Source organism: Callorhinus ursinus, unplaced genomic scaffold (assembly GCF_003265705.2).
Source record: "Callorhinus ursinus isolate GAN/ISIS: 27379988/994484 unplaced genomic scaffold, GSC_fseal_2.0 scaffold1, whole genome shotgun sequence".
Taxonomy (NCBI): Eukaryota; Metazoa; Chordata; class Mammalia; order Carnivora; family Otariidae; genus Callorhinus; species Callorhinus ursinus.
The window spans coordinates 146240770-146255562 of record NW_027397063.1 but is presented as its reverse complement, the minus strand read 5'-3'; the positions used below and the strand labels follow the sequence as shown (position 1 = coordinate 146255562).

General features: G+C 37.6%; 1 protein-coding gene across 4 annotated transcripts in view; it reads right to left on the bottom strand.

Annotated features, from left to right (window-relative positions):
* FBXL2 (F-box and leucine rich repeat protein 2) overlaps nt 1-14793 on the bottom strand; it is a 121795-nt gene that overhangs the window by 46439 nt on the left and 60563 nt on the right. For 3 of the 4 annotated variants that reach the window (XM_073902651.1, XM_073902648.1, XM_073902650.1), the window contains exon 4: nt 5228-5302. In XM_073902651.1, the coding sequence (XP_073758752.1) occupies nt 5228-5302 (75 nt within the window). Of the gene's footprint in view, nt 1-5227; nt 5303-5791; nt 5847-14793 lie in introns of all 4 variants that reach the window. The other variant, XM_073902653.1, reaches the window with a different exon arrangement.

Below are 14793 nucleotides of genomic sequence, written 5' to 3'. Positions count from 1 at the left end.
AGAAAGAAAGAAAGAAATTCTATTTTAGCTCAACATTACCACTCTAAAGTTTGAAAATGTATCATAAAAGCTCCCTCTCATCCTCCTTAGCAATCCCCTTTTGAAACACATTTGCTTTGAAATAGGAACTTGGGCTAGATACTGGCAGATTCATTAAAGGGAAAAAAATGAACACTGATTAAGCACTTTCACTTTTTCAGGCACGATTTTAACACTTTCTTGTACTTATTATGGCTCATTTACTATTCACAACAACCTCACGGTCTACTACTCCACAATGGAGACAATGAAGAGTATGTCTGGAATACAAACCTCTCAGGTCATCTCTCTTAACATTACCATGCCCTGTGACTTAAGTCAATGGAAAACTACAAGTCAATCCAGGCACGACTTCCAATGGCCCATACACTTCAGGAATAACGGTTTGGGTTACTCTACCAGGTAAAGAACCATGACCAGCTGAGGTGCTTACTGAAGATAAAGGGAACACAGAATGGGTAGTAGAAGGTAGTTAAAAAGTATCAACTACCAACATGCAACCAATTACAGAAGTGAAAACTGTAATTGTCATAAATGTCTCTCCTTATTTTGTTAGAGTATGTGTGTGTGTAAAGCCAATATATTTGTTTTCTTTCCTCTTCTGTTCCCTTATGTAAAATAAGATGTGCTGACACCATATCATGGTATTTAAGTATTGTTAATTCTATATCATAGTATTTAAGATACAGGATATCAAGAAAAGTGAACACCACTCAAGGACTTTATCTCTTCTTTTGAGGAAGGAGTTAGTGTGTTTTTGGTTGTGCACTAGATACTTGTATCACATTAGGTCGAATTACGACTTTGTCATTGTTTTTATTTGGAGATTAAGTATGGCTTAAGGTGATGCATATGGGTGCCAAGTTGACAAGGGGTGACTTTTGATAATTAATCTTATGTGTCAACTTGACTGGGCCACAGGGTGTGCAAACATTTGGCCCAACAGTATTCTGTAGGAGTCTGTGAGGGTATTTCTGGATAAGATTACCATTTGAATCAGTGGAGAGAGTAAAGTAGCAATAGCAGACCTGAATAGAATGAAAAAGGCTGAGTAAGAGGGAACTTGCCCTGCCTGACTGCTTGAGCTGAGACACTGGTCCTTTCCAGCCTTAGGACTGGGGCTGAAAAACATCAGCTCGTCTTAGGTCTGGACCCTGTCAGCTTTCAGACTGGAATTTACCCCGTGGGCTCTGCTGGTTCCCAGGTTAGACTGAACTACATATCAGCTCTCCTGGGTCTCCAGCTTCCCGACTGCAGATCTTAGGACTTCTCAGTCTTCATAATCACATGACCCAATTCCTTATAATAAATCCATATATTTGTATACATACATACCCTATTGTTTCTCTGGAGAATCCTGACTATTAACAGACTGGATTCATACCTTCATTTTGCAAATAAAGAAATTAAATGGTTAAATTGCAACGGTTACACTTTAGTGAGGAGTAGAGTTAGGGTTCTAAGAGATTTATTTGATTCTAAAGGCTGCACAATCACTGCCCCCACAAGGGAGGAAATACTGAAAGGGGGCCGTTTGGGTCTTTAAAAAAATGCTATTGGGGCGCCTGGGTGGCTCAATCACCCTATACCTTTTCTTTTTCTTTTTAAAGTAAATAAGGCAGTTTTGGGGCACCTGGGTGGCTCAGTCATTAGGCGGCTGCCTTCAGCTCAGGTCATGATGCCGGGGTCCTGGGACCGAGCCCTGCATCGGGCTCCCTGCTCAGCCCGAAGCAGGGAAGCCTGCTTCTCCCTCTCCCACTCCCCTGCTTGTGTTCCTGCTCTCTCTGTCTCTCTGTCAAATAAATAAATAAAATCTTTAAAAATAAAATAAAATAAATAAAATAAATAAAATGCTATTATCCTCACTTCATAAAATAGCACCCTTGACACTGAACTGTGAGCACTAAGAATTCACTAGGACACATCAAACCACAGAATCACAGGAGCAGGGCTCACACGTACTGTTACCTGGCTAACATCTTAAGATGAAAATCTATACTCTGATATTGCTAGTAGCTTTATTTATGCTTTCTTGAGTATTCCCTAAGTTAATAAATCTCTGTCACTAAAGGGGAAAAAAAGATTATGACTTGGAAGTCCAAGTACAGAATAAAACAGTGAAAACCCCTCCATATCAACGTCTACAAATAGAGCACACAAGATATATTTCTCCATTTCAAGTTAGTCACATTTATATAAGCTTCCTATTCTTCCTTTCTTTGGAGTAAAAGTTTTTGTACTCAGATTAAAAAAAATTACATTCAGAATTTTCTGTTCCACTGTTTCCAACTGAGAGAAAAAATGAGCAAATCGTTTCCAAATGCAAAATTCAAGTCAATGACTGTATATTATCCACTTAGTATGTTGTAGGTGTGGATTTTGGAATGAAAGGCTTTAGAGAAAAATAAGGCCTAAATGGAGAGACCTTTGGAGTTCTAACTTTTAGATTAACATGCTATTTGGTTATTTCTTATTTTTGGCCTGGAGGAATCTTTATTAACCATGAAGACATTGACAAAAATGCCCAACTTTTAAAGGCATGGAGAATGCCTAAACATCAGGGTAACAACACTTATTCAGGAAAGAGTGATGCTCAAGGAAAGGCACAATGTACTCTTGTCATCTGGCTGCTTTATTCTACCTTTTCTCTGAAATACAACAGTCACATAACCCATTGTGTTCAGGGTACCTACTGTCTCCGCTTACTAGATGAATGACCTTGGATAAGTTACTCAAACTTTTTGTGCCTCAGTTTCTTCAATATAGTGTTTTTGAGAAGATTAAATGAATATATGTAAGTTACTTAAATAGTATCAGGCACATAGTAAACACTGTTAGTCTATTAATCCTGAACCTTGGTACATTCTCTCCTCTCTCAGCATATCCATAAATTATCATTTTCATCCCAAAGGAATAATTTGAGATGGTCAGTTCATCCATGGAATGCTTCCCAGGGTGAGTATCCAATAGGTCCTATTTAGACAACACAAGGGGCTCCAACACTTGGTTCATAATGCAATCTGGATTCGAGTTGTTAGCCCCAAAAGGGCAACTAAATAGTATTAGACTAGACTAATACTAATATGGTGAAAGCTATTTTAAGTTTTCACATGTAGGGGCACCTGGGGGGCTCAGGTGGTTAAGCATCTGCCCTCGGCTCAGGTCATGATCCCGGGGTCCTGGGATCGAGTCCCATATCGGGCTCCCTAATCTGCAGGGAGTCTGCTTCTCCCTCTGCCCTTCACCCCCCTCGTGCTCTCTCTCTCTCTCTTGCTCTCACTCTCTCTCAAATAAATAAAATCTTAAAAAAAAAAAGAAAAAATTTTCATATGTAATTCTTTACATAACTGGTGACCCATAAACTAGTCTTTACTTTAGTGGAAGTACTCTTAAGAATTTCTACAATGTGTTTATATAGCTGCAGTCATTCATCAGCTAAAATTCTGAAATCAAATAATGCACAAGGTAGTGCTATTTACTTGAAACAGTATTTTTAAAAATCTGAATCTAAAAGTTTTAAATATGCCTTTCAAAAAGTTGTATAGTTTGGAAAAATCGTCAAAGAAAACTGAGGGGACAATAAGAGCCACAAAAAAAGAAAAATAATTTGCAAAAATTTTTAAAAACAATGACTCTCCTTTGGTGAGCAGAAATGACTACAATTTTTGGAATTTAATGTGTTTCTCAACATCACTAAGTAAACACAATGAACAAAGATCTAGAGATTATCAGTTTGAAGAGGAATCACATGTCAGCATGTTTGGGTGGACATTGCTACAATCACTGCTATTAAGTCTGGAAAGGGCATTAAAGAACTCCTAATCCAGGGACCACAGTCCAAAACAGCAACTGAGAGCTTATCTTTCCAGGCTGGGCGTGAAGCTCTGAGGTGCCCGACCCTTCCAAACTCAGAACACCACAACATGCAAGGAAACCCACAGTGGGGAACCCTGTGCGTGGCCCCACCTGCTGCAGGTGCTCTGCTCCACCTGTCTGGGATGGGATCAGAGTCTCTCCATCTGGTAACCTAGAGAAGTAGGGGAAGGGCCGCCACAACTGACTGTTAGCTCTTCTAGGGAACACCAGGTTCGGTAACTCACAGGAAATTGTGTGGGCTCATCTCACTGTTAAGCATGATTATTTCCTTATCCATTAAAAAAGATACAAAACATAAACTTTGGCAAAAACACTTGATGAAAATGCTATATGAGGAACTGAATTAAAATACAACTCCATGACTACAACTGAATTAGCTAAACTAGAAATGAATAAGGTTTTCCCAACATTGCATAGATAAACTTCACAATCCTTAAAAGAGTAGTCTAGATAATTATTATGTGCAGTGAATATTACTTCCTTCTTTCTTTTTGGTTATAAATTGTATTTAATCTAAAAATTGTTTTAAAATAAGCTTTTCTCATTTGGTCAGGCTTACCACTCTTACATGGGGATATTCACATATATCCAGATAAATACATGAGAATCCTAGAATTATAAAAGGTTTTAAGGATTATTTTGCTTCTTTATTTTATAGATAATAAAACTGAAGCACTAAGAGATTATACAGCTTAAGTGACTGAGCTGCAGTGATATCTCAGGTCTCCAGCTTCACTCCTGAACCCATGTTTCTGCCATTTCTCCATTCTTGATGCTGAATTAGAATTCTCAGTGGATCTTTCAGATCAATAAATATTTGTCAGGAGTCTCCTAAGATTAAAGCACTGAACTGGGTGTTAATGATGCAGGTATAGGGCTTTAAAAAGCTGAGTGGTAATACCAAGGTTATAGACATGAACAAGGAGGAAAAGTACTTTGCTACTGATACAGAGCCAAAGCAAAATACAAGCAGAATTTTGGTCTTGATGTACATAGATACCTTTTTTTCTTCTTTATTACACCTTGACATCTTAATATTAAATCTAAATGCAGCAAAAGAAAAGGGCAGGAAAGAGTGACCAGTTTACTTATCTTTTTAAAAAGTCTCTTATCTAGGGGCGCCTGGGTGGCTCAGGTGGTTAAATGTCTGCCTTCGGCTCAGGTCATGAGCCCCACGCAGGGAGCCTGCTTCTCCCTCTCCCACCGCCCTCTACTCATGTTCCCTCTCTCACTGTATCTCTCTCTGTCAAATAAATACATAAAATCTTTAAAAGAAAAAAAAAGTCATTTATCTAAAATAAAGCTAACTTACCTCTACATCTGTTTGAAAGTTAAAAAGGTCTATTCTTTGCCAGTTGCTTCCATCCAGGGCTAGGATGTTCCAGGCCTAGGGGATGGGAGGTAGAGGAGAGATGGGGGTGAAAGAGATACACTAAGTGAGACTGTTAATGGAAGTCCTGATTCAACCTTTGTATTTCCAAACTTTTATTCTTGATATACATTAAGTGGATAATCAAATATGGAATTATGATAACACTGTGTTATATTAAATATAAAAGATGACATTTAAAGTTAACTGCTTGGGGCGCTTGGGTGGCTCAGTTGGCTAAGCATCCAACTCTTGATCTTGGCTCAGGTCATGATCTTGGGATCCTGGGATTGAGCCCCGAGTTGGCTCTGCGCTAGGTATGGAGCCTGCTTAAGAGTCTCACCCCTCTCCCTCTCCCGTTGCCCCTCTCCCCACTTACGCACGCACGTTTTCTTAAAAAATTAAATTAAAAAAGTTAACTGCTTGCTTGAACTAAAACTAAAATTCATTCTCATTCTAATAAAACTCAATATTTATTGATTGATAAAAATCTGGTTAATACTCTACCTTGGAAATCTGTGCACATCGGCACAAAGTTACTATATCCAAGAAGGAAAATATTCTAGGAAGAAAGGGGAAAAACAAAAAAATGAGATGGTATTAACATTTTAGAATATTTACCACTTGAAAGATAAAATCTAATGCGCCATCTGGATATATCATAAGTTTTTTCAAGATTCCTCAATTTGCAATACACAAGCTCACTATAATTCTGCATCACTACTGTGAAATATCAAAGGCTCACATGTTCCAAAGCTGTTTGAGACTCACTATACAAATCCCCTTAAAACAGAACCCATTAAACTTTTATGTCCCTTGTTCTATGACATGGACATGGGACAGTAGATCATAACTTGTCCTATTCAAAAAGCAATTCTCTAATCTCCTAGACATTAAGCCTGGGGAGAGCTAAATCCTTCTAATTCTCATGTCCCTAACATACACTACAAACTCCTCTTCTTGTAATAGATGTACCAAATAGGCTCAGATGCCTGAGCCTCAAATAACACAGTCAAGAAAGACTCAGTGATAAAACCCATTTGGCTTTGATTTGTTCACAGGGCAGAAAGATGGAGCCCATTCATTGGCAAGTTCTACAGTGACCAGTTTTTCCTGAGCAAAAGCCAAGAACCACAGAAGATGGGAAAGATGGGGAAAAAGAAAAGCAGAGCCATAAACAAAAACCTAGTTGACATCAGTAGTGCCCTTAGAGGAAGCAGTAGCTGTCAGGATGGCAGGGGTCTGAGTGAGGTCCCAACATGGGCAGTGGACATGAGTTGCTGATGACAGCAGACTGGCAAATAGCTGCGTGTGTCTCAGTGCTGTGCAGTAAGAGCTGCAAACAAAGAGCAGCTTTTCTGAGAGTAGAAAGGTGAATGAGGATGAGGTCAGGGACAACAGGATCTCAATTCTCATAGTCCTAGGAGATAAACATGAGAGTTTCCATCTCTGTGTAGAAGGGGGAGAAGGTAAGATGGTGAACAGCCACCTATCAAGTTCTTCAAAATTCTCCAGAGATAACAATCAGTGGTCAGTTGAAAATCCATAGGCTCAGGGAAGGATAGGAGATCCATAAAACACCAGAGCAATACCCTACAATAATGCATACACAAGCAGCACCACGGCGCTAGTGGTGCTATAGATACCATTCTACAGTATAGGCTCCAATCATTTTCTAGTTAAAAGCAAAGGATAGAAGCATAAGGGCTACACTGACCTTAAAAGATTGAATGGAACTTTGTATATAGGAAAATGCTGGTGGCTGAAAATATGCACTAAAGTATATGCTAAACATATTTCAGGGTGTCTGCAAACACTTACATTGCCTCTATGGAAATACATCTTGCCCCACCCACAGGCCTTTCTGCCTCAAACATTCATGTTCTGTGCCATATGACCATTCCACAATGAGCCACAACTAATAACTAGCTCCCTAAAAGACTAAGGACCAGATAGAGAAATGAGTATGGTAGAATATTTCATGCTGGGGTTGGGTTCTAAAGTACGAGTCTAGGTGAAAAAGGAGTTAGCTAAGTTTCCCTTGAGAATCCCTTAAGACTGTACCACCTTGGAGACCACATTCTATCACCTCTTGGTAAGAACAATTGCCCTGATGTTAATAAAGACAGCTAACTTTGATTATGTATTTACTATGTGCTAGCCACAGTTTATGTTAGTCATTTAATCATTTCGACACTGTTACGAGATGCTATTATTAGCTGTTTTTTGGAGAATGACATGGAGCACAAAAGTTAGGTGGTCACTGGGTGATGGGCATTAAGGAGGGCACATGATGTGATGAGCACTGGGTTTCATACACAACTGATGAATTGTTAAAACTACATCTGAAACTAAAAAAAAAAAAAAAAAAAGAAAGGTTAAGTAACCTGCCCAGGTCATACAGATAGTAAGAACAGAGCTAGGATTTGAACCCAGGTAGTCTGGCTTGAGAGCCCAAGCCTATGACCACTACACATAACAGCCTTAGAAAGTTTAACACAGCTGTTTTTCCCTCAGGACTGGACTAGATGCTATTTTTTCAACTGAAGAGCAGATGAAGTAATTGTGCTTAGTGAGCATGCTGTATGGAAAACACCTATCTTTGAATGCTAGAATCACAGTAACTGAAGCAAAATGCTCACACATCCAGACACACATGAGAACCAACAGCTGGAACAAAAGTTCACATTACTCCTCTTGTGCTTCCTACCAAAATTTTATGGTTACTTAATGAAAAAGTAGATTGCCTTTAGTGTTTACCTTATTTTCCCTCTTCCCATCACCCCATAAATGTAGGTGAATTTGCACAAGTTAAATAGGCATGATAGAACTCCAAACTGCCAAATGCAGCCTAAGCCAAATTCCTGAATCATGTTTCAGTGAATAAAATAAATGCCTTGAATGACATAGCCTGGGACACTGGCAATAGAAACAGAGATACCTAGAGGAGTTAGAGCCATGGTAAATTGAGTTCTGGCCTTTCCAAAGCATCTTTTTTTTTTTTTTCCTGGAAATTGCTTCCTACCTCAAATGTGATAACTTCACCCTTCATTAGGAAAGCACTGCAAAGGCAACTTGGTTATCAACAAAGATATATAGGGGTATAGAGGAGTGGATGTACTTCTGGACTTTGTATTCTATTCCCCTGGTCTGTTTCTCTACCTTTGTGCCAATGAGACTGTTTTAATTATGAAGCTTTGTAAGTCTTGAGGTCTGGTAATGTTAAGTCCTTCAACTTTGTTCTTCAAGATTACCTTGGCTATTCTTTGTTCTTAGAATTTCCACTTATATTTTAGAAGCAACATGTCAATTTTCACAAGAACTTTATGAAATTTTTACTGGGATTACATCGCAGTTATAGAAACTTTGGGGAGAATTGAAATCTTTACAATATTAAGTCTTCCAATCCAGAAACATGATATATTTCATTATTTATTTCGGATGTCTTTCTCATAGTAATTTTTGTAGTTTTCCACATTGACACTCTGTTCATCTTTAGATTCCCCCTCACTGGTTATTTGATGTGTTTCTATTAAAATGGAATTTAAAAATGTCATTTTCTGTTTTTTTTTTTTTTAAGCTCTATGCCCAAAGTGGGGCTTGAACTCATGACCCCAAGATCAAGAGTCACATGTTCCACCCACTGAACTAGTCAGGTGTCCCTTCAATGTCATTTTCTAATTGTTAATATATATATGCGCAAATATGCATATACATTTCCAAATATTTAGCTTGTATCCAGCAACATTTCCAAATTCATTAATAAATTCTAATGATTTTTTAAAGATTTAATTAATTTATTTGAGATAGCGAGAGAGAGAAAGAGAGCGTGCACACAAGCATGAGTGGGGGTGGGGAGGGAAGGGCAGAGGGTGAGTGAGAAGCAGGCTCTCCATTGAGCAGGGAGCCTGACACAGGGTCAGTCCCAGAACCCTGGGATCATGACCTGAGCCTAAGGCAGAGGCTTAAACTACTGAGCCACCTAGGTGCCCCAATTCTAATGACTGTCTACATACAGAATCAATTCATTTGATTTTCTTCCTTTCCAATACTTTTCTTTGTCTTGCCTTATTGAAGTGGCTATGATCTCCTCTAGGGCCAATAATGCTAAGGAAAGACAGCTTTTTCTCATTGCCATTTCAGAGAAAAAACTGTCACTTTTTAATCACTGATTAGATATTTACTATAGGGTTTTTCCCCTACCTTTTTGACTTTTAAAGTTACTTTGTTATACCCTGTAAAAGGTTTTTGTCCATGCATGATTTAAACATCTTTAACATTCATTCATCTAAGAATTTATTAAAAGAGAAGATAACACACAGAATTCCCATATATTACCTCCGATCTTGACAGTTTCCCCTATTATTAACATTTTGCATTAGTGTGGCACATTTGTTACAATTGACAAATACTGATACATTATTAACTAAAGTCCACAGTTTAGGTTAAAGCTCACTCTTTGTATTATACAATTAGTTCCATGGGTTTTGACAGATGGATGATGACATGTATTTGCCATTACAGTATTATATAGAATAGTTCACCAGCCTAAAAACCACCTGCTTCATCTGTTCATCCCTTCCCTCCTTCAGATGAAGCCCTGTTAACCACTGGTCTTTTTAACATTTCCACAGTTTTGCCGTTTTCCAGAATGTCATAATTGGAATCATATAGTATGTTCCTGTTCAGATTAGCATCCTTCACTTAGCAATATGCATTTAAGGCTTTTCTTTGTCTTTTAGTGGCAAAATAGATCCCTATTTTTTATTGTTGTATAATATTGAAACTGATGTACCAGTTTATCCATTCATCTATTTAAAGCCATCTTATTTGCTTTCAGTTTTGGGTGATTAAGAATAATTTTTTTTAAGATTTTATTTATTTATTTGACAGAGAAAGACAGCAAGAGAGGGAACACAAGCAGGGGGAGTGGGGAAGGGAGAAGCAGGCCTCCAGCTGAGCAGGGAGTCTGACGCAGGGCTCTATCCCAGGACCCTGAGATCATGACCTGAGCTGAAGGCAGATGCTTAATGACTGAGCCACCCAGGCGCTCCTGATTATGAATAATTCTGCTATAAACATTTGTATGCAGGTTTTTGTGTGGATATGTTTTCTACTCAGTTGGAAAAATACCTAGGAGTAGAACTGCTAGATCATGTAACCTTATGTATAGCTTTGTAAGAAACTGCCAAACTGTCTTCCAAAGCGCCTGTACCACTTTGAATATCCACCAGCAATGAATGAGAGCCCCTGTTGTTCTGAATCTTGCCAACATTTAGTATTGTTAGATTTTTAAATTTAAGCCATTCTAAATAGGTGTAGTGATATCTCATTGTTTAGTTTTTAATTCCTTAAAAACATGATACTAAGCATCCTTTCATATGCTCATTGTCATGTGTATGTCTTCTTTGGTGAGGTATCTGTCTAAATATTTTGCCCATTTAAAAAAAAAGATTTTATTTATTTCACAGAGAGAGAGAGAGTACATGCAACGGGAGCAGCAGGTAGAGGAAGAAGCAGGCTCCCGCTGAGCAGAGAGCCTGACATAAGGCTCGGTCCCAGCACCCTGGGATCATGACCTGAGCCAAAGGCAGACGCTTAACCCATTGAGCCACCCAGGTGCCCCGATTTTGCCCATTTATTAATTGGTTTGTTTTCTTGTTGGATTTTAAGAGTTGTATATTTTGGACATCGGTCCTTTATCACATATGACTTTGACAAATATTTTCTCCAAGTCTGTGGTTTGTCTTTTCATTCTCTTAACACTCTTTCTAAGCTTTTAATTTTAATAAAGTCCAACTTACCAATTTTCTCATTGATGGATATTTTTGGTATTGTATTTACAAATTCATTGCCAAACCCAAGGCCACTTACGTTTTTTTCTCCTATGCTTCTTCCAGAAGTTTTTAGTTTTGCATTTGCCATACAGGTCCATAATCCATTTTGAGTTGATTTTTGTGAAAGATGTAAGCTCTGTGTTTACATTCTGCCTTTGCATATAGATGTCCAACTGTTCCAACACCATTTGTTGAAAAAGAGAGCTTCCCATTAAATTGCTTTTTCTCCTGGGGTGCCTGGGTGGCTCAGTGAAGCATCCGACTCTTGATTTCGGCTGGGGTCATGATCTCAGTGTCATGGGATCAAGCCCCACGTCAGGCTCTGCACTCAGCAGGGTCTACTTGAGATTCTCTCTCCCTCTGCCCCTCCCCCTGCTCATGCATGTTCTCCCTCTCTCAAATAAATAAATAAATAAATAAAATATTTTTTAAAATTGTTTTTGCTCCTTTGTCAAAGATCAGTTGACTTTGTGTGGCTCTATTTTTGGGGTCTTTACTGTGTTCCACTGATCTATTTATTATTTCACCAACAACATACTGTCTTGATTATTGTAGCCTTTACAATAAGTCTTTAAGTCAAGTAGTGTCAGTCCTCCAGTTTTGATCTTTAGTATTGTACTGGCTTTTCCGAGTCTTCTGACTTTCCATATAAACTTTAGAATGAGCTTGTTGATATCCACAAAATAACTTGGTGGTATTTTGATTGGGATTATGTTTGATTCTACAGATCAACTTGGGAAGAATGAACACTTTAACAACACCGGTCACCCTATCCAGGAATATATATCATCTCTCCATTTATTTAGATTTTGATTTGTTTTCACTGGAGTTTTGGAGTTTTCATCATATAGATTCTATACAAATTATGGTAGATTTATACCTAAGTATTTCATTTTTTATGCTAATGTAAATGGTATTGATTTTCACTTCAATTTCTAGTTGTTCACTGATGGCATATAGGAAAGCAATGACCTTTTACATGTTAACATTTATCCTAAGAATTTGCTGTAATTGCTTGTTATAGAAATGTTTTGCCACTTCTTTGGGATTTTTCTCCATACACAATCATTTCATTTACAAACAAGACCAATTTTATTTCTTCCTTCCTAATGTATACCTTTTCTTTCCTTTTCTTATTTAATTGCATTAGCTAGGACTCTGGTCCAGTCCTATGATAAATAGGAATGGTAAAAGTGGCCATCCTTTTCTTATTTCTGATCTTGGGGAAAAAAAATTGAGTTTCTCACCATTAAGTACAGTGTTAGCTGAAAGTTTTTTGTAGATATATTTTTTTAAATTTTATTTTATTATGTTATGTTAGTCACCATACATTAGTTTTTGATGTGGTGATCCACAATTCATTTTTTTCGTATAACACCCAGTGCTCCATGCAGTACGTGCCCTCCTTAATACCCATCACCAGGCTAACCCATCCCCCCACACCCCTCCCCTCTAGAACCCTCAGTTTGTTTCTCAGAGTCCATTGCCCCTCATGGTTCGTCTCTCCCTCCCATTTCCCCCACTTCATTTTTCCCTTTCTTCTCCTAATGTCGTCCATGCTATTCCTTATGTTACACAAATAAATGAAACCATATGATAACTGACTTTGCTTGACTTATTTCACTTAGCATAATCTCCTCCAGTCCCATCCATGTTGATGTAAAAGTTGGGTATTCATCCTTTCTGATGGCTGAGTAATAGTCCATTGTATATATGGACCACATCTTCTTTATCCATTCATGTGTTGAAGGGCATCTCAGCTCTTTCCACAGTTTGGCTATTGCAGACATTGCTGCTATGAGCATTGGGGTGAGGTAGTAAAGCTCTATGCCCAACATGGGGCTTAAACTCATGAACTCAAGATCAAGAGTCACATGCTCTACTAAGCCAGCCAGGCAGCCTGTTTTTTTGTAGATATTCTTGATCAGGTTAAGTTCCCCTCTATTCTTGGTTTGATGAGAGTTCCTGTCATGATGGACATTAGTATTTGTCAAATGCTTTTTCTGCAGCTACCGATGACCGTATAATTTTTTTCTTCTTTAAACAACTGATGTGATGGATTACCTCAATTCTGGAATGAAGCATTCTTGCATACCTCAAATCAATCCCACTTGGTTGTGGTGTATAATTCTTTTTATGCATTGTTCAATTTGGTTTGCTAATATTTTGTTGAAGACTTTGTATCTACATTCACAAGATATAATATTCTGTAGTTTTTCCTTTCTATAATGTCTTTATCTGGTTTGGGTATGAGGGTAATGCTATCTTCATAGAATGAGTTAGGAAGTCTTCTGCTTCTATTTTCTGGATGACATAAAGAATTGGTATCATTTCAGGGTACCTAGGTGGCTCAGTTGGTTAAGTGTCTGACTTCAGCTCAGGTCATGATCTCAGGATCCTGGGATCCCTGCATTGGGCTCCCCAATCAGCAGGGAGTCTGCCTGTCCCTCTCCCTCTGCTCCTCCACCTACTCGTGCTCTTTATCTCTCAAATAAATAAAATCTTTAAAAAAATTGGTATCATTTCTTTCTTAAATGTTTGCAGAATTCACCAATGTAACCAGCTGGGTCTGGTGCTTTCTATTTGGGAAGGTTATTAATAATTGGTTCAATATATTTAACTGATATATGTCCATTAAGTTTATCTATTTCTCCTTGTGTAAGAGTTAGTAGTTTTTGTCTTTCGAAGAATTGGTCCATTTCATCTAAGTGATCAAATTTGTGGACATAGAGGAGCTCATAATATTCCTTTATTATCCTCTTAATGTTCATGAGATCAGCAGTGATGATCCCTCTTCCATTTCTGATATTAATTTGTGTCTTCTCTCATTCTTTTTAATCTGGCCAGAGGTTTGTCAATTTTTTTGATATTTTCAAAGAACCAATTTTGGTTTCATTGACTTCCTCTATTGTTTTCAATTTCATTGATTTCTGCTCCATTTTTAATTAGGTCCTTTCTTTTGCTTGCTTTAGACTTCTATTGATTCTCTTTCTCTAGTTTCCAAAAATGGAAAATCAGATTATTGTGCTTAATCACATGGAATGATTTTCAAATATACAAACAAATCCTATATTCCTAAAATAAACCCACTGGTTATAATTATTAGGCTTTTTATATATTGCTGGATTTGACTTGCTAGTTTTATTCAGGATTTTTACATCTACACTCATGACAAATATTGACCTGTAATTCTTTCTTATAACATCCTCCTTCAGTTTGGTATTAGGGTTACGTTGGCCTCATAAAACTGTTCCTATACTTTGAAAGAGTCTGTGTAAGATTGGTATCATTTCTTCCTTAAATGTTTGGAAAAATTCAAAGAAAAGCTTTCTGGGCTTGTTCTCTGCAGGAAAATTTTATTAATAAATTCTATTTAACAGATAATTTTCCATTGCTTCTTGGCCTTTTGGCTAACGCAAGTGTAGTAACAGATAACTCCAGATTTTTAATTTCTTCTGGTGTTTAAAAGCTGTGTTTTTCAAGGAATTTTCCCATTTAATCTAATTTCATACAGTTGTCAAATGCATTCCATAATTATGTCCATAACTACTTTTAAAAATTGGTAATGTCCCTTTTTTGGGATCACTTCTTTTTCTGTTTCTTTTCCTTGATCAATCAAGCTAGAGAGATCAATTTTAGTAATAAAAATTATCTTTGTTGATTTCTCTATTT